This window comes from Camelina sativa, chromosome 1 (assembly GCF_030686135.1).
Source record: "Camelina sativa cultivar CO46 ecotype springtype chromosome 1, ASM3068613v1".
In the NCBI taxonomy this organism is placed as follows: Eukaryota; Viridiplantae; Streptophyta; class Magnoliopsida; order Brassicales; family Brassicaceae; genus Camelina; species Camelina sativa.
In genome coordinates this window covers 7653375-7674518 of record NC_141880.1, presented here as the reverse complement: position 1 = coordinate 7674518, position 21144 = coordinate 7653375, and the positions used below count along the sequence as shown (strand labels likewise).

General features: G+C 33.4%; 1 protein-coding gene and 1 pseudogene across 1 annotated transcript; both read left to right on the top strand.

The window, feature by feature from the left end:
• The first annotated feature begins 2160 nt into the window (after positions 1-2160).
• Positions 2161-3780, top strand: LOC109133114 (putative F-box protein At4g09870 pseudogene; annotated as a pseudogene).
• A 12425-nt stretch (positions 3781-16205) lies between these two features.
• Positions 16206-19024, top strand: LOC104783314 (uncharacterized). Its single transcript, XM_010508461.3, has one exon. It carries the CDS (start codon positions 16312-16314, stop codon positions 18883-18885), a length of 2574 nt encoding a protein of 857 aa, XP_010506763.1. The 5' UTR covers positions 16206-16311; the 3' UTR covers positions 18886-19024.
• The last annotated feature ends 2120 nt before the right edge of the window (positions 19025-21144 follow it).

Sequence of the window (21144 nt, the reverse complement as noted above, 5' to 3'; positions counted from 1 at the left end):
TTGAGCATGTTTGTGTGATCTCTTAATATTTAATTCAGTCTTTGAATACGTTAATCTCTGTCTTTCCTAACTACTTGATTATTCATCTTTCTATAGATCAATTTCGGATGTGATCTATTGTCTTTGTCTAAATTACTCTCAAAGTATGAATTCAAGACGCTCAGTTTCTTCTCTTCTATGAATTTTAATATGATTCTCTGTTTAATTTAAAGTAGAAAGGCACCTTATCTGGAGGAGTCCGTGTGGAATTCCGAGTCATGCCTTGATTTTGTATTTTCGAGTGCTTAACCTGTTTTCTTCTTGATATTAATATGATTTTCCTCATTTGCTACGACACTAAAAACACATTATTTTTCGTTGGGATGTGATCTTAATGGCAACAAACAAGAGGATTCTAAAGCCTCCTAAGTCCTAAGAAACGCTTGATATCATATACTTGATATGATGTGCTGCCTCCTGCCATTGTTGGCAAGCGTATTAGTACATAATTGACGGGTCCGTCCAGATCCATACATCCGTAGAAAAACCAAATCATATTTTTGAATAACTAATTCATGAATTAAATTATTGAATCGTCACTAGCTAGTAGCTATTGCTTAAAAAAAATCAAAAACATGTAAACTTTCTTTCTAAATCTGCCGAGATTTATAAAATTTATTATTTTTTCATAATATGAATCGTGACATCGTTCAAAGTAAAAACATCAAGGAGTAGTGTGGAAAAAATAATAGCTTCAAACATTTTTTTTTGTTATTGATTCAAAATAAAATACTCGTAGGATAGAATATTGTATGTACTTCTTCCTTAAAATATTAAGAAAAAAAATTTGAAAATGATGAGTGAAAAGTCTTAAAATAATGGGTCATTTTGAAAACTACCCTCTTTTCTACTATCTTTTGAAAAATACCCTATTTTCTATTTTAATCTTTATATATAAAATGAAAATTTTGTAGATGTTTAAATTTAAGCTATATTTTGAGTAAATTAAAACTATATTCGAATTTTAGAATAGCAAAGAAATAATTTAGAAAAAATATTTATTATAGTTATATATATATATATACATATTTAACACAAAAAGTGTTAATTGATCTTATATGTTAAAAATAACAAATATCTAAATAAATTTATTATAAAGTCTATAGTTTAATATATTATATAAAGAAAAAATATTCAACAATCTAAACAAATTTTTCAACTCAACATATCACCAAATTTTGATTCAGTTTTATGATTTTCTTTTAAGAACTTGAGAAATTGTTAGAAATGCTATTTTGTAGATTACTATTTAAAAAAATACTATTTTTTGACATTTTTATTTTTTCCCTAATTGTGTTAAACTGATTTTTAGAATTTTTTTAGGTTCGCGTTCTCTATTTTATATTTAGGGTTTAGTTTTGAAGGAGTATGATTTAGTATTTGGAATATAAGATTTAGAATTTAGTCATTTTGTATATTAAAAAATGAATAACCAAAGAAAGTATTTTTGCAAAATGGTATAGAAAAACTTATAATTTAAATTAATTTATATGTTTTTAATAAGAATGGATCATCAAAATCTATACCATGATGATAACACATGACTTAACATCAGTAGATTTTTTTATTCATTATTACTTTTCAAAATATTTAGGATCATAAGATCTTTAAAATTGATAGTTGTATAACAACTTTGTAAAACATAAACATTTAATCATCACCAATAAATTAATTTGATATATAAAATATAGTTTTTTTACTTTTTTTGGTTAATTATTATTCTTTAAGTAAGGTTATCTTTATTTATTTTATATATTTAAAATAATTTTTAAAGGATAATAAAAGGGATATTTAAAAAAAAAAAGTAAACAAAAAGAGTGTAGTTTTCCAATTTTACTCTAAAACATCCTAAGATAATAATTAATAAGATTAGAGTTGCTGCCATGTTTATTAAGACCAAACAAAGGATAAAGCCCATAATAAAACAAGTTGATATATAAAATATAGTTTTTCACCTTTTTGGTTGATTATTATTCTTTAAGTAAGGTTATCTTTTAATTTTATATATAGAAAATAAATTTTAAAGGATAATAAAAGGGATACTTTTTATAAAAAAAAAGATAAACAAAAATAGTGTAGTTTTCCAATTTTACTCTAAAACATCCTATATAACTTATACCTTTAACGAGACATATAAAAACCAGTCAAAAACTCAAAAGCCACCGGCGCTTCTACGACAATGTCGATGTCGGAGCTTCCACAGGATCTGTTGGAGGAGATACTCAGTCGCGTTCCGGCCATATCGTTGAAACCGTTAAGATCTACGTGCAAGCAATGGAACAGTATATTCAACGACGAGAGATTCAGAAGAAAGCACTTTGACAAAGCCCCAAAACAGTCTATGGTTCTCATGTTGACAAAGAATTGTAGGATTCGTTCCTTGAACGTCAATCTAAACGAAACACCATCCGTAGAGGTTGGGGTTGAACTTAGCGGAGTCAGCATATCTAACGTATTTCACTGTGATGGCTTGTTGTTATACACCAACAAAGCAGAGACATTTATGGTGGTTTGGAACCCGTTTATGGGTAAAACCAGGTGGATCCAACACATAGATCGTGACAAGAGATACCGCTACAATTATGTTCTTGGATCCTACCAAGACAATAAATCCGGCAATACCAGCTACAAAGTACTGAGATATTGTGGTGGCCAGCAACCCGTATGTGAAATCTGTGAGCTTTACTCTAATTCATGGAGGATCCTTGATGTCACTCCGGACTTGATTTTTTATGGTTATCACTTGAATTCCTGCGTATCTTTGAAGCGTACGTAAGACCTACTCTTTTGCTTTTGATGAAGAAGAGAGGCAGCTCGATATGGTTAGTTTTGATTTTACAACGGAGAGTTTTGGAAGTCGTATGAGTCTTCCTTACCAGTTTCCTATTCATTATTATCGACTGCTAGCTCTATCTGGTGTTAGAGAAGAGAAACTTTCAGTGTTATTACAACTCATAGATACATCAAGGCAAGAGATATGGGTAACGAATAAAATTGATGAGACGACCTCCACTCAAGTATTGTGAGAGACGTATAACTCTGGATTACCCTGATCTTGGCCATTTGCCTACACTAAGTTTTTTGTTCGACGAGGAGAATAGAAAAGTCGAGTGTTGTGAGAGACGTATAACTGGCGACTCTAATTACGAGACCAACTGGCTTTACATTGTTGGGGAGGATAATAAAGTCACACAACTAAGTTTTGGAAAACTTTCCTTTCTTTCATGTATTCCACATTTGTTTGGTTATGTTCCAAGTCTGGTTGAAATTTTCAGCAAGAACTCAACAGCTCCGGCTTCCTCTGTCAAGATCTCAACAGCTTCGACTTCTCTTGTCAAGATCACAAACGAATCTGATCAGAAGTGGGATCGAGTAAACAAGACAGTGAAGAAAGAAGATGAAGAGATTGTCTCACGGGTTGATGTGATTAAAACGGTAATGGGCTCTACCTCAAACAAGCCCATTACTGTCAAGTCCAATAAGCTTCCCTCAGCCCAATACAATAGAGAAAAGCCTACGACTATTCAAGCTTCTCCAAGCTTCCAACGGTCATCTCCACCTGCACAAATAGACGTAAATAGAGTCAACAAAGCAAAGAGCACAATTGACTGTACGGAGCCAATACAACTGAAGAACATATTTGATTGTCTGGACTCATGTGATGAGTGAGCTGTCTCATGGCAAAAACCCTAATATTGTAAAGTCTATATAAAGACAAGTGATGTAACCTAATCATTTTAAGGAAATAAAGAGTGAAATGTTTCTTACCTAAATAACCGTTGAGCTCATTCTTTATGGTATAAGAGCCATGGATCAAGCTATCCAACTTTATTTTCCTCCTGCTCTTCACATCTCAAATTGCGTCACTGTGCAACTAACCGAGAAAAACTTTCTCCTTTGGAAAACTCAGTTTGAGTCTTTTCTTTCTGGCCAAAATCTTCTCGGCTTCGTCAATGGTGCGTTTGTTCAACCGCTAGCGTCTATACCAGTTCCTGCTATCGACGACCAAGTAGGTTATGTCCAAAATCCTGACTTCCTGTCGTGGCATAGAGCATATCAAGTTGTTTGAGCCTGGCTTCTTGGATCTCTCTCCCAAGATATTCGTCGTGATGTTGTTCACACACCGCTACTGCTAGAGATCTCTGGTCAGCTCTGGCTCAACATTTCAACAATGTATCAGCTTCCTGACTCTTTGAACTGCAACATAAGCTTCAAACTATTCGAAAAGTTAGATAAATCGATGGATGATTATCTTAGAGAGATAAAAAGAGTTTGCGAAAAACTTGCCTCAATAGGTAGTCCGGTTAGTGAATAGATGAAGATATTTTCTACTCTAAAAGGTTTAGGTAGAGAATATGAGCCTATCAAAACCTCGGTGGAAGGATATATGGATACTCAACCTTCTTTGACTTTGGATGTTGTGGTCCCAAGACTTACCAGTTACTCTGACCGTCTTGCAAACTACAATAGTGGTTCAGAGATCTCTCCACACATGGCGTTCAACACAATCGCTCCGGCTTCCTCTGGGTACTACAACAACAACAACAGAGGAAGAGGTAACTCAAGGAATGGTGGTAATCGTGGTAGAAACAACTTTACAACAAAAGGTCGTGGGTTTCATCAGCAGATCTCTCAAGAAGTGAGTGAACTTACCAAAGTAATCTGTCAAATTTGCGGTAAACCAGGTCATCCTGCCTCAAAGTGTTGGCACAAGTTTGATAACAGCTACCAGTTTGATAATGTTCCTCAAGCGCTCGCTGCTCTTCGGATCACTGATGTCACTGATCAGAATGGAAGTGAATGGGTGTCTAAATACTGGTGCAACTTCTCGCGTGACCAACTCTCCGCATGAAGGTAATGAAGCAGTCTTGATGGGGGATGACAGTTTTCTACCAATCACTCACACCGGTTTTGCAAGTCTCCCCTCAACCTCTGGTAACTTACCTCTTAATGATGTGCTTGTTTGTCCTGGCATTGCTAAATCTTTGTTATATGCATCAAAGCTTACTACCGATTATCCTTGTGGCTTTCAATTTGATTGTGATGATGTTCGTATCTATGATAAGGCAACAAGGCGGTTGTTAACAAAGGTAGACACTGTAATGGACTTTATACACTGGGACAATTACGTGGTGGAGCTCCTTTTCAAGCCAATTTCTCGTCAAGACAACAAACAGCTACCGGTGATATTTGGCATAAGCGATTGGGACATCCACATGCACAAGTTCTCCAGCAACTATCTGCAATAAAAGCTACCGTTATCAACAATAAAAGTACTACCAATATCTGTGAAGTTTGTCAACTTGGGAAGAGTGCTAAATTACCCTGCAACGAATTCATTGTGATCTATGGGGTCCTTCACCAATAATGTCAGTTCAAGGTTTCAAATCTTATGTGATCTTTATTGATAACTATTCAAGATTTTGCTAGTTCTATCCCCTCAAGCTCAAGTCTGATTTTCTGCAAATATTTTATGGGTTTCAAGCACTTGTGGAAAATCTATATCAATGCAAGATCGGTACATTTCAGTGTGATGGTGGTGGTGAGTTCATCAGTAAGCAGTTTAGGCCTCATTTGCAGGCAAGTGGAATCCAACAGCTCATATCCTGTCCACACACTGTCCACTGAAGGAATGGAAGAAATATCTGAGTGTACGACATGCTTCGATCCTGCTTCTATTGGCAACAGCTTTTCTCCTTCTCCTATCAGGACATATACTCCTCTATAAGACCTCGCTAGCTCCGGACCATTAGTGGCTCACACTCCTCCAGTGACTCCAACTCACACTCCTCCAGTGACTCCAACTCCATCTGTAACACCTGCGATCCCTTTAGAAACCAACACACCAATTCAAACTCATTTATCTACCCCAAGTACTCATGAAATACAAGACTCACCAACCAAGGCCATCTCTACCTCATATTACTTTTCAGGTTCAAGTACTCCAATCCAAGAATCAAGTGAATCCTCGGCTTCCTCTATGTCATCCGTTCAGGCTCCTCAGGTCTATGCAAAATCATCACAAGCAGAATCTGTCAAACAACTTCAACCTACTCACAAAATGACAACGAGATTAAAAGATGGGAAATCCGAGATATGCTTTATTATCTCATAAAGTGTACTATCCAGAACCAAAAACTATAGCTGAAGCTCTTAAACATCCTCGTTGGAATGGAGCCATGCGCAAAGAAATGGGAAACTGTAAAGCAGCATATACTTGGTCTTTGACACCTCTTGCATCATACATGAATGTGTTAGGAAGTAATTGGGTTTTTAGAATGAAAAGAAATGCTGATGGATCACTACAGAAACTCAAAGCTCGATTGGTTGCTAAAGGTTTTAATCAAGAAGAGAGAATTGATTACCTGGAAACATATAATCATGTGATTCGCACAGCAACTGTCAGGGCAAGCTTGGATATGGCCACCAAAATGGGTTGGGATATAAATCAAATGGATGTTGAACACGCCTTCTTACATGGAGACCTTACAGAAACAGTGTATATGAAACAACCAGCTGGTTTTGTCGATCCTGAAAAGCCATACTATGTGTGTCGACTGCACAAATCACTCTATGGGTTAAAAAAGCCCCGCAAGCTTGGTATGATAAATTCAGCAACTATTTATTGGAGTGTGGATTTACCTATAGCATACCAGATCCATCACTCTTCGTCTACAAACAACATGGAGCAGTCATTGTGCTTTTGCTCTACGTGGACAACATGCTTATCACAGGAAACAGCTCCACGGCCATGACATCCTTCCTAGACTCTCTCAATACTTAGTTCTGCATAAAAGATCTGGGTCAAATGCATTACTTTCTTGGAATCCAGGCTCACTTCCACCCTTCAGGTCTTTACCTGTCCCAGCAGAAATACGCAGAAGACTTGTTGATTGTTGCAGCTATGAGTGAGTGTTCCCTCGTTGCAACACCTTTGCCTGAACAACTAGAAAACACGAGAGCTAAGAACAAGGAACCATTCTCAAATCCAACATACTTTCGAAGTTTAGCTGAAAAGTTGCAATACCTGTCTCTTACAAGACCAGACATTCAATTTGCGGTGAACTTCGTGTGTCAGAAAATGCATGCTCCGACTTTTGCTGATTTCCATCTTCTCAAACGGATCCTCCGCTACATCAAATGTACAATTACAATGGGATTTAACTTCAACAAGAGTTTACAGTGATAGTGATTATGGTGGTTGTGCGGAAACAAGTAGATCAACAGGCTGATACTGTACTTACCTTGGTACCAATTTGATCTCTTGGGCGTCTCAGAAACAAGACTTTGTTGCTCGAAGCTCCACCGAAGCCGAGTATAAAGCGATGTCAGACGCAGCAGCCGAGATCTCTTGGATTTGCAACATCCTTATAGAACTCGGGATCCCTCAATATCAACCACCAGAACTGTACTGCGACAATCTATCTGCTGTCTACCTCACAGCAAATCTTGCGTTTCACAAGAAAAGTAAACACTTTGCGAATCACTATCATTATGTAAGGAAGAAGGTTGCTCTTGGAACAGTTCTGATAAAACACATACCTGGTCATGAGCAAATTGCTGACATCTTCACGAAGTCGTTTCCGGTAAGACCTTTCACTGACCTCCAGTACAAACTCGGTGTGGTCCTTCCTCCCACATAGAGTTTGCGGGGGAGTATCAGCAAGAACTTAACAGCTCTGGTTTCTTCTATCAAGATCTCAAAAGCTTCGGCTTCTCCTGTCAAGATCACAAACGAATCTGATCAGAAGTGGGATCGATTAAACAAGACAGTGAAGAAAGAAGACGAAGAGATTCATGTGTGTCTTTGAAAGGTAAGACTTACTGGGTTGCTTTTGATGAAAAAGAGAAGCAGTACTATATAGTTAGTTTTGATTATACAACAGAGATATTTAAAAGTCGTATGAGTCTTCCGTATCAGTTTCCTATTGGTTATTATCCATTTATAGCTATATCTAGTGTTAGAGAAGAGAAACTTTCAATGCTATTACAACTCAATGATAGGAAAGAGATATGGGTAACAGATAAGATTGATGAGACCACCACTTAAGTGTTGTCGTGGAGCAAGTTCTTAACAGTGGACAACCCTGATCTTGACCATTGCCTTCCAATAAGTTTTTTGTTTGACGAGGAGAACAGAAAAATCGTGTGTTGTGAGAGCCGACCTGTGAATGAGGACGGCTATGAATACGTGGCCGACTGGGTTTACATTGTTGGGGAGAATAATAAAGTCACACAACTAGGTTTTGGAGAAAGAAGATTTATTTGATCTGCAGAGACCACATTTATTTGGTTATGTTTCAAATCGAGCACCCTCGGCGCAAAAAGTAAAAGATGCGATGCAGCCATTTTTTTTTTTTTTTCGTCATGTCCTTTCGAATAATCCTTTGAGCTCTCATATTTGTATTTAAAAGTGATATCATTACAAATGCTTTAACATTGTTTATAGAAAGAAAAAAAATTATGGTCAAATAATGTGTTTCTTTCAGATTGTGTCTAACAAGAGAGAATTATGTTTCAAAGTTTAAGCTCTTCTAAATTCAATGACAAGTGAATCATAAAACATATGTACGAAGCTATATATATATATATATATATGTCATTGCGTCTATTCTAAGTTTTCTTTTTTCATCAGCTTCATTCCTTCGCAAGTTATTGTATAATGAAGATTGCAGTACAAGTCATTGTGATCTTTATAAGTCATCCAAAACTTTAGGTTTATTAGCCATCACGCTCTACACAAATCTTTGTTAGTGTGTCTTCAAAGCGTTTTACTTTTCCCTGTGAAAGTCTTCTTGGACCCGAGAAAAGAGGAACAAGACGCAGTACAAAACTCTACAAGCGGGAGGGATTGATTTGTAAAAACTTAATTAGACCGAGTTTTGGTCCACCACTTGGATCATGTCGTCTTTAAGTTTCCCTACCGGTGAGTCTTGAAGCTTGAATACATGTGATCTGTTTCTTTCTTAACTACCTGATTATTCATCTTTTTATGGAATTTCAAATGATTCATCATGTGTTTGTCTAAATTACTCTTAAAAACACTGTTAACTACTTTTTTTGTGGTTCCAGCGTGTCTTTGAAGGGTAAGACTTACTGGTTTGATTTAAATGAAAACGAGAAGGTAGCTCGACATGGTTAGTTTTGGTTATACAACAGAGAGATTTGAAAGTCGTATGAGTCTTCCGTATCATTTTCATATACGCTGTTATCACAACTCGGAACCCTTCAAAGTGAAACTTTCAGTGTTATTACAACTCAAGAGATACCTCAAGGAAAGAGATATGGGTAACGAATAAGTTTAATGAGACCACTCAAGTGTTGTCATGAGCAAGGTCTTATCTCTGGATTACAATGATCTTCTTGGTTGTTGTTGCCTTAGGTTAAGTTTTTTTGTTGGACGAGGAGAAGAAAGAAGTTTCGTGTTGTGAGAAACGTATGCTCGACGGCTAAACTCAGGCGGCCTGCATAGACAGAGAGGATGGAATATAAAGTCACACAACTTGATTTTGGAGAATCTACCGTTCGTTCATGCTGGTCACATTTGTTTGATTACGTTCCAAGTTTGGTTCAAACCGAAGGCGACAGTAAAAGAGGCTCAATTCTAAAAACGAAAAGTAAAAGAGGTAGAGCCATGTTCTTTCTTTGTGTGTTTCTCTTTTGGTCGTCAAATCCTACGAAGGATCCGTTGAGCTTTGATATTGTATTAACAAGTGGTATCATTTTTATTTTTTTTGGTAAGGGATGAGAGACAAAGTCTCACACAATTTATTCGAAACTAGAAAATAAATACAAATCAAGTGGTATCATTAGAGATGTGCGTTAACATTGTTTTTTTGACAAGTGATTCATAAAACATGTACACAAAGCTACAAGCTCCTCTGAGTTTATTTCTTTCTCCCAATCCATTCCTTTGCGCGCAAGTTACAAGCTGCACAGCCAGAAATCGTTACCATGCACTCTTCAAGTTATATAGTAATTAAGTTCCACAATCATTACCATGTTCGTTATTTGGAGGATTATGTATAAATCCCATTCAAAAAACTTAAGGGTTTATTAGCCATCACGATCTACACAAAATCTTTTTACAAGTGTGTCGTCAAACCGTTAAATTTAGCTAGTGAGGCTTCATGTGTTTAAAACATTGAGCTTCTATGCGTTGTGATCTCTTAATATCTATATATACATTTTTGGAGTACATTTTGGGTTCTTACCCTTTAAGTTATAATTATTTAAAAAGTTATTTACAAAATGAATCCTTAAAAATTGCATAAAAAGACAATAAATAAAAATATGGAAAATCAATTTAATATACAAAATCGATTTAATGTTCATGTATAAGAATTTTATAGATAAGGAAATCAATTATGAAAATTTAACACCATTCAATCGAAAAAAACAGTTATTAGTAGGATTTTTAGAGAAAAGGAAAGCCATTATGATGATTTAATGCTATGTTTAAATCGAAATAAATTCCTTTGTTTCTAAAATTATTATACATGCAATCAAGAAAATATAGTAAATTAAAACAAATTACTAAACATACACTCCTTATTAATGGTATATTCCTAAGCTAAATACTAAATCTTCTATTTTATTCCGCAATTGTGATATTTTTTTAGATTGTCTACTTGCCCACCAAAATTTTTGACGATCACTCACACATACTATCCTCTCACACCTTATTATAGCACTATAAATACGTTTCGTGTTCAGCAGCTAAGAACACCAGATCGGAAAAGCTATATCATCCAAAAAGAAAGAAAAAATATATTTGTCTGCTTCTTTTGATTTCACATTTGTGAATTACTCTCCAAATAGACAAGTCGTTGCAAAGGTTTATGTGAAAACAAAACCTATTCTGTGTTTGTTTATGTTTGTAGATTATACCTTAGGATCAAGGTTGAGAAGAAGTTTGGTTGCTTTATTTTGTTTTCTTGCATTGAATTAATTTCATAGACTATTCTTAGTTTTTTTTGGTTAACTTTTATTTTGTTATACAATATTATATGAGTAAACAGATGAGAATTATGTCTACTCTTTTCCCTTTTTATTAAAGAAAAGTATCTTTGGGTTATGAAAGGATAAGGAAGTTTCAAAAACATTTGTTTTTTTATACCAAACCCAATTTTAAACATTTTTTATTATTATGCAATTTTTGTTGCCAAAACTCTTAGATTGCAGAGTTTATGAGAGAAACAAAAATACAATAAACCCATGAGCTAAAACAATAAAATATAGAAATATCCAAATATATAGAAAAACTGAATCTTGAATATTTGAATTAAGGAAAGTAACGGGAAATAGAGTTGAAAATGAAAAAAATCAATATTAATATTAGAAATTTAGAATATTAGACATATATTATTCGTAATATAATGCGGGTTAAATCCTAAAAATAACAATCAAAATACAACTATATGATCTTTAACACTAAACAAAAGTAATAAAACTTATAAATAAATGTAATTTAAAATTTAAGTGTTAGTTTTAATAATATTATCCCGCGGTATACCGCGGGTTAAAATCTAGTCTATATTAATATTTTTGAAGTACATTTTGGTTTATGCCCTTTAAGTTTTCTTATTTAATTTGTTTTATTTACAGCATTAACCCCTAACGATTTTCCTAAAATAACATTTCGTAGAAATTCAATTAATTGAACTATTTAAATCGACATAATTTGATACGTTTATTGCCATAAATAGCTTGACAACATCTATACATTTCGATTTTTCTAAAAACAACTCTACGCATTAAATTTTTAATCTCATAAAAATCTCCAAACCTATTTTCATAGATATTTAGAGACTGTATGATCTCTTAAATTTAAATGATATAGCCAAATTTGAGTAACGAATGATTACAATCGCAATAATTATTATAACGTTAATAAAGTTCATAAAAACGGGAACCCAACTTTAAAAACTCAAAAATCGGGTATACTATATAACTTAAGCATCAAGAAATACATTTAATATAATATATATTGCGTTAAGAAACTGAATATTATTCTGCGATAATGTTATCAACTCAAATAGAAAAACACTAAAATCTCTCTTTTATTGCTATGGATCGTAAACTCCTTGCTCATCAAGCATTTTCCATGTATAAATATCAACTTCACAAACGAAACACAACACCCACAACCAAAACCACTAATATGACGGTTTTGAAATACGGATTAAACCACTAATATGACGGTTTGTTGTTATATGGCGGGACATGTTATTAACATGACGGTTTGAATTCACATTAGTATAAATATAAAATATTATTAATTTGGTTTTGAAACACGGGTTAAATCTTCATTTAATAATTTGGTCAATACCACTAATCCCCTATATATTAATAGAGAAGCACTCTTGAAAAAATGCTGATGTGTCGTCGCCAGAAAGCTCGAAACACATTTTAGCAAATAAACCCTATTAATTATTCCTAATTACATCTATGCCATTACAAACTTAAGCAAAAATTCATAAAATAAAATAAACTATGTGTAGTCATTTAATTTGAAACTATATTATATTTCTTTAAAAAACAACAAAATAATTTCTTTTAAAAATTTTATAATTATTCATGTTTTATTAAAATAAATTTTATACAAATTTTTTCATCGCGTTAAAATTATTATTTACATTCAAATATTTCACGGGTAAAACATATTTTTATAGAAAATAAACATAAACTTGAATAAAACAAAAAAAAAGGAATTATTTACAGATTTTATTTTATACAAAGAAATATCAAATCCTAGATAATAATTTTATTTGAATTGATTTATTCGCACTATGTGCGGGTTGTTACCTAGTATAAGAATATTAGACATATTAAATCAGGGTAATTTAACTAAAATTTTGTAAAACCAATTAAATCATTGGTAAAATTGTGACTTAATCCGACAATAGCTTATAAATTACATATTTATGTATTTATTTCCCTTATTATTGTTCTATTAATTGACAATCCAAAAAAAAATTATTATTTAACTAAACAAAACAAACTAAATATAAAAAACAAATAAAAATTAAAAATGTTGTTATTTTTTAAAAAAATTGTCCCGCAGTGTATCGCGAGTTGAAATCTAGTTTAATTTAATTTAGTCTTTAAAATACGTTAATCTTTTTCTTCCTTAACTAGATTATTTCATCGTGTTAATCAGTTTGCCTAAATTAATCAGTTCATTATCGTTTTTGGGAGCATTATTTGCCATTCGGATAATTTTGTTCTTAGGCCACCAATGTTGTGGATTTGCACTTTCAGTTGCTTTCCCACATGTCCACTTCCATAGGGTAAGAGCCCCATTTGACCCAAGGGCCAAAATGCCTTTTACAGAATGTGTATAAGAAGCAATTGACATGGCAAGATCAGATTATCACAAGATATATATTAATGAAGAGGAAAATTAAACCTTGCTAAAAGTAAAAAGGCAAACATAAATTTATTCTGTTTTACTTAAAAATTTTAACTAGTAAAATAGATTTAAAAATTAACGAAATGGTAACAAAGTTAAGATAGGTCGGTTTACTTCTTTCTTAGGCCAGTTTACTTACTAACTCTCTCTATATAAGATATTTTCACCCCCTTTTCCATTTGCGGTGTGAGTCCATCTCTCTGCTGAACCCTAGTTTGCAACATTTCTTTTAAGGTTCAATCGCTTTAAACCCGCTGCCTATATTTCTTCCTTTTTTATTGGTGATTTCTAGGGTTTTTTGTGCATGGTTTACTGTATGTTGTACTTTGTTTGTGTGGTTTCTATTTTTTGCATAGATCTTGTTCGATAAAAAGTTTTAGAAAGAGTTTGTGTCTTTGTGTCTAGATCTTGTTCCATAAATTGTTTTGACTTGTGCATGGTTTGTTTTGTGATTGTTTTAGAAATTTCTAGGTGCTAGTCGGGCAGTCGGTGTGGGCCTAGTGCAAAGCAAGAAAATCAGAGATTAAATGGAGATTAGTCAGGAACTAGGTTTAGGATTATTTTATTAAATTAATAATAAAATAAAAATATATGGTATTAATATATGTATAATTCTGCAAAAACAATTGACAATAATTTGATCATGTAATAGAGACAATAAAATAGGATTGATCTTTTGTATAGAATATGATATTTTTGCATAAAATATGTATATATTATATATACTCTTCTAAATTTGATTACCGAAATAATTGACAATAAACTGACCATCTAATAGACAAAACAAACAATTCAATTTCAAGGGTATGTTATAAGAGAAAAACAAAAAAAAAGTCCAAGATAATCGACAAAAATACATTAGAATGCTGCACAAGAAAAGTACATCATGAATTAGTCTTAATCTTCAAGTAATTGACATATAGTTGATAAGCTAGTACTAGGGTTTAATCTACTAATTAGTTTGTAGCGTTCAACATGTGTTTTTAGATTTTGCATACATGTTGTTTAATAAAATGTCTTACAAAGTTTGATTAAATGTTTATTTTGTTTGAGACAATAATTATTTTTAATATTACAATAACGACAAACATTTTTTTTAAAATTTGACAGGTATATTTTGTATGTACACACAAACAAATCCAGTAAAATAACAATAAGAAACAAATAGTATGTATAATACACACGGCTGTGTAACAAAATTTAAGAATTACAATACACATGGCTATGTAATTACATTACAGATTCATTTAAGCAGTGAATCAATAATTATGGTGAATCAATAATTATACCTTATTAGTATTGACCTTGTAAATGTGTAGAGTGCAGTCATCCTCAAATAACTAGAACTACAATAACTATTAAAAAAATCATTGTTAATCTCAAAATTTTGTTTTGTTTTTACATATCAAAATATATAGGATAAACATTTACTTTGAAATTCTGCATGTTAAATACGGAAAGTGCTCTACCAACAGTTGATGTTACGAATGCGTCATTCTTAGAAAGCGCTACACATGGAATGATGTTTTCAATAAGCTGATTTTCGGGAACAACATTTGATCATTATTAGTGAAATATTTTAAATAATAATTATAATATTGTAATTATGAATAAATAAAACTTATTAGTTTGTTAATCTGTATAAATTTAAATTACCAAGCGGTTAATGTGAGACATTGAGAAAACTTTTTTTTTATAAATTGAATAATATATTTTTGTTGAAAAAAATTTCAAATCACATCATAATCCACAGTTATTATATAACAAATATACTTATTGGTGGTTTTCAACAACACCTCCAGACACCACTTAAGAGAGTAAGTAAATTTTGGAATTTGGTTTGGTTAGGTTTGGTTTATTAGGTAGGACCAAATAGTAATTTAAATTTAGAGTTTGTTTGCGTACTAATACATTTTGGAAATTTAATTGGTAAACTAATACATTTACTATTTAAAATTGGAAAACTAGATGTTGTGTAATAGAGAATGTGTGACATAGGTTTAGATGAGAAGATTACCAAAAGGGGTATGTGTGTGGGTATGAAATAAAGTTTTTTTTTTCTTTCAATCATAATTATTCAAATAATTGTTAATATAATTCTTTTTAGAAATTTTGTTAGGTACATAAAAAATCTATATTTTTTCTTTATAATTTGATAAGAATTTTATTTCATAATTTTTATATATATTATATACATCTTATGTATCCGTACACTTTATTTAGTGTACAGATGTGTCTATACACTTTATTAAGTTTACAAACACACAATATTAAGTGGACATATGTAATTTGAACAAAACCATTGTGATACAAATATCTTAAACCTTAAAAATTAAACAAATTACACAAATTATATATGTACATTTAATAATGTGTACGGACATCTGTACACTTAATAATGTGTACGGACATCTGTACACTTAATAATGTGTACGAATACAAAATTTGTAAAAAAATATTTAAAGTTATCAAATAAAATATCAAACAAAAAATATATCAAATTATAAAAAAAAAACAGAGATTTTTATACATTTTTAAAAATTTCAAAAATCAATTTTAGTTACCCAGCATTTTGTTTTTAAAATAGTAGAGAGCATATATTAAAAAAAAATCAAAAACTCAATGACATTATTGTAATTATAAAATATTGATAAGGGTTGAAATGTTATATAAACAGTAAAAAAACAGTAAAAAATGTGAAATTTGCTAATTATAAATAATAATTGTACTTATGTTTTTTAAAAGTGTCTATTTTTCCAAATAACTCTTAAATTTATTCGTTCGGTTAACCTATTTAATTTAGTCGCTCGATTCACCGCCGATCGCCGTAGAAAACGAAAGCCCCTTTTGGTTGTAAAATGGAGATTACAGATGAATGGGGCCGCAAAACCTGCAACTCCTCTCCCTTTGGTCCTTACTTCTCGAACCCATCAGATTCGGAGCTACTCTTCTCTTCTCCCTCTCTCTCTCCTCCGATTCTCTCTACTGTCCCTCACCTAACTCCCGCGCGTTTTCTCTCCGTCTCCGGCGTACCTCCGTCGGATTCTTCCGCAATCGTCGGCGCCTCTTTCGGTATTCCCAGTCCGCACGATGATACCGCTAGGGTTCTCTCCTACAATCGCCTCCAGTTTCTACCTTTCCCAACTAAAAATTCAGTCTTGGTGTTTTTCCCCACAGGGACTAACCTTGATCGGATTGGGTTCTTGCTGCTTTCTACCGGAGATTCCGGTGGGTTACAAGTCATGGGTTCGGACGAAGGTGGCGTCTTTGTGGCAACAGAGAGATTATTTTCTCGAATTTTGAAGATTTTGGTGCAACCGGTTAGTGTTTTTGTAGCGGATAAGTGTTCTTCTTCTGACGAATTGGGATACGTTTTGGTTTATTCGTTGTATTCGATTCACTGGTTCAGTGTCAAGTGTGACGAATCTCAAGGGAAGCCGGTTTTGAGAAACCTTGGTTGTAAGCAGTTTAAGAGGTGTATGATTGCGAGCGCTTCTTGGAGCCCTCATCTTACTGGAGAGTGTTTAGTCTTGTTAGAGAACGGAGAGGTCTTTTTGTTTGATTTGAATCAGAGTCATTGTAGACTTAGAGGTTCCAAACTGAGAGTTTCTTGGGAAGGTCATGGGAAATCAGCTGCAGTCAGTAGGAGGAATTGGTTAGGATGTGATTTTGGTTGGACTTTTGGGATTTATCTTGTTGCTCGGTCTGATGCAGTCTTTGCTATTACTAGAAGCTCTGAGGATTGTAGTGTGAGATGTTTATTGGAAGTTGAGAGTCTGAATATGGCTGGAACTGAAGAGTTTGTTGGCTTTGCAAAGGCGGGTAGTGACAGTTTTCGGTTTATTCTTGCTTCTCAGAGCTATGTATTTCTCTGTGATCCTAGATCAGGAGTGCCTTTGTTGAAATGGCAGCATGATGTTGAGAAGCCTTGCTTTATGGATGTTTATAGATTGTCCGAACTTGGAATTAGGACTGTAGATTCAAGTACTTCTTGCGTTATAATTGGCTCGTTTTGGAATGCGCAATCTCAAACGTTCTGTTATGGACCTTCTCCATCTGTTGTGAAGGATCCTTATTCCTTGTATGTATGGGAGCTTCCACACAATCTACTCTTACCTGTCGGAAAGTGTCTATGCGGAGACTGTGTCTTTAGGGAAGTGATGATGAAGGAGTCTCTTCTCGAGTGGATCGATTGGCAGAAAAAGAGTGTTCTTGTTCTCGGTTTTGGCGTTTTAAACAAGTACCTTCCACTTGAGTCATCAGATCAATCTTCCGGGTTTACTTTGATTCGGTTAACATCCTCGGGGAAGTTTGAAGCAGTCAAGTTCTGTGCTTCTCCTTCAAAAAGTTTAGAAGTAGTAGCTCACAAAGATTCAGCTTGCAAACCTGACGAGGTGAACTTACTGTACCTCCCTGATGAAGATGAATACAAATTCCCGAGACGATTTAAATATCTCGAACTCAAGTATCTCTCTGCTCACACAAAAGGGAAGCTCGCCGGGTTTATAGATTCAAAGATGAAGACAAAATCATCTGGTTTGCGGAGGAATAAATCTTTTAGCTTAAACTGCCATGAGGAGTTATGTAAGAAGTTGAAGATTTGCGGATTTGGTAGAGATAGATCTTCCTCTAGCGTAACCGCAGTCTTTGAGAATATCAATTCACCGACAAGCGTTTTCGACATTGCATTGAGAGAAACCTGGTCAAGCTTACCTACAGAGATTTTGTTGCTTGCATTCTCCAACTACTCTGAGTTTGAAGATGTTCTGGTAGACAAGAAGAAACCGTCTCTCGAGTTCTTAGCTGTTCCAGAATTCCCTCAGCTACCGCCTTTCTTGTTAAGGAAACCTTCAAGCCGGAGTAGTAAATGGTCAAAGAAGGAGCAACCCAGTGTTGAGCTCGTTGGTCCTGTTCTTCCACTTCCAGTTCTCACAACACTACATGAGTTCCGCAACGGATGTCTCAATTCAGAACAAGAGTTCTCGCCTGAAGCAGAGTTCTCTAACCGATGCAATCAAATATCCAAAGTAACCCGCGAGCTCGCAAACTCAGGTCAAGAAGATGAGACAACCATATCACTTGGCGATGACCGAGACGATGACATGTGGCTCAACAGTGATTCACAGAAGGAGAAGAAGGTGTTCATTTCTTATTGTCCGATCATAAAGACAACTGATTCAGACAGACAACAGCAAGAACTCACTACGTTTGTCTCCAGAGTGCGTCGCTGTAAAGAAGCTGACATTGATGATGGAGGAACAACAGGGCTTGAACTGTTCGATGACTTGTCTCCAGTCGAGATTTGCTTCGAAAATCGGAAAGTGAATTTCGATACGAAAGCTTTGCTTACGTCCAAGACGCTTCTCTCTCAATGGCAACAACGATCATCTTCATATCAAGAGTTTCTTTCTCAGTACCATCTCCAAAAATGAGAGATATCTCCACGACTTTTTGTTTTGTTTTTATTGTTGTTTCTTCACCCACCAATCTTGTAATTTCCAATGTTCGGTTATATTCATTTTTGAGAATTATCGTAGATTTCTCGATATATAAATAAAAAATTTCGTCAAATTACGTAATTACCATTTGAAGAGTAACAAAATTTGCATGAATTGCAACATTATCTGGCTAGAAAAATAAGAGTCACATCAGATTAAAAAAAATGTATCAACATGGATTTTGTTGCATAAATCTCACAAAATCAAACAAAGAATTCGTAAGAAGAAGAGTATGGTATCAAACTGCTCCTACTTTGGGAAGGAAAAAAACACACAGTTATTACTTCTTCTTCATCTCTTTTGTAAGTCGTAAGATGGATCCTAACCCGAAAGGAGATGGACCACCAATCACCGGAGCAATCCAAAAACTTCCTCCCCTTCCGCCGCCATTCTTTCTAGCTTGTTTTTGCAATCGGGATGGATGACTCTAGTGTACTTATTTACAACGTCAATACTTCTGAGGTAATTGATTCAATGCTTATGATCTGAATCTGTAATATAAACTCTTTCAATCTATAGGAATCTGTAATGTAAACTCTTTCAATCTATAGGAGTTAGCGGAGTTGAAGGGTCACCAGAAGCACATAACCGGTTTAGCATTCTCTACCACACTTGATATTCTGGTCTCTTCTGGTGCTGATGCTCACGTAGTTATCTGATTCTATTGAAGGTTTTGAGGATTTCATGTCAGCGTGAATTTCAGGCTCTTTACTTCTCTCTATTGCAGCTCTTTTGGACCTCTGGTGTTGCCTCTGCTGCGGCTGCTAAATCGGCCTCTGCTGGTGCCACTGCTGCTGACACTGCTGCATGGAAAAAGAAGAACTCTTTTGTCATCATATAGTCAGCAAGGAGAACAATATCATATTCATATTTTATGATATTTTAGATGTGTATCATGTATGAATATGTTATAAAATTTGATTACCAAAAATAATTGACAATAAACTGATCATGAAGACAAAACAAACAATTCAACTTCAAAAGTATGTTAGAAGGAGAAAAAATAATCCAACATAATCGACAAAAAATACACTATAATGATGTACAAATAAAGTACATCATGAATTAGTCTTAATCATCAAGTAAGTAACATATAGTTGATAAGCTAGTACTAGGGTTTAATCTACTAGTTAGTTTGTAGTGTTCATGTGTGTTTTAGATGTGCTAGGGTTTGTGTACATATGTGTTTTTAGATTTTGCATACATGTTGTTTGATCAAATATCTTACAAGGTTTGATCAAGTGTTTATTTTGTTTGAGACAATATTTACTTTTAATATTATAATTACTAGGACTCAGACCCCCCCACGATGTCGCGGGAAAATATTTTAGAAAAAAGTAAATTTAAAATATAAAATTATACATTATAAAATCATTTGAATATAACAGAATAGTTTGAATACATAAACATTAAACATAAACTGTTACTAAAAAACACAACCATCAAAATGAAAGCTTATAACAAAAAATATTATGTAGAATAGACTCAACGTTGCAAAAAACATTGTTTAAAGTATAATAAATATATAAGATATTTTATGAAGAATTATGATAAAGACCTACAATTAAAAAATCATTATAACAAAGTGATCTTAACTGAGAATATTGAACTAATGGTTGTAATGAGTAAATATAATTTTCTATTAAATAATTATAATTAAAATATATTTAATAGTGAGTGAAACTGTATCAACGGAAAATTACATTAAAATACACAACTTTAAAAAACAAAATAAAATAAATGACAATAGTTTTTAGAGAAATTTACGATAAATAGATGCAACTGTAAATTCTATATTAAGTTTATTAAATTTCTTTATTGCTATAAACATTTCTAAAATTTGATTTAGATTATAGAATAACGTTGAATATTAGATATTAATATCCAAATTATTTTGATTCAACATAAAACGGAAAATTTGTTTCAACAAAAAATGATTTGTTAGTTATTGATGAAAAGACAAATATATAAAAAGTTTAAAAGACACGACTATTTAAATAGACACACCTATTAGAACGAAAAATTGTGATAAAAATATGAATAAAAAAATTACAAATAAATACTACGAGAAATTGCAACTGTTGTTTGCATTTATTCGGATTGTTATTATAATGACAATCACAACTTTTTGTAAAACACACACTTTAATTTTTTTACAGATTTTTTTTGGGAAATTATCCAAAAGGTACGATT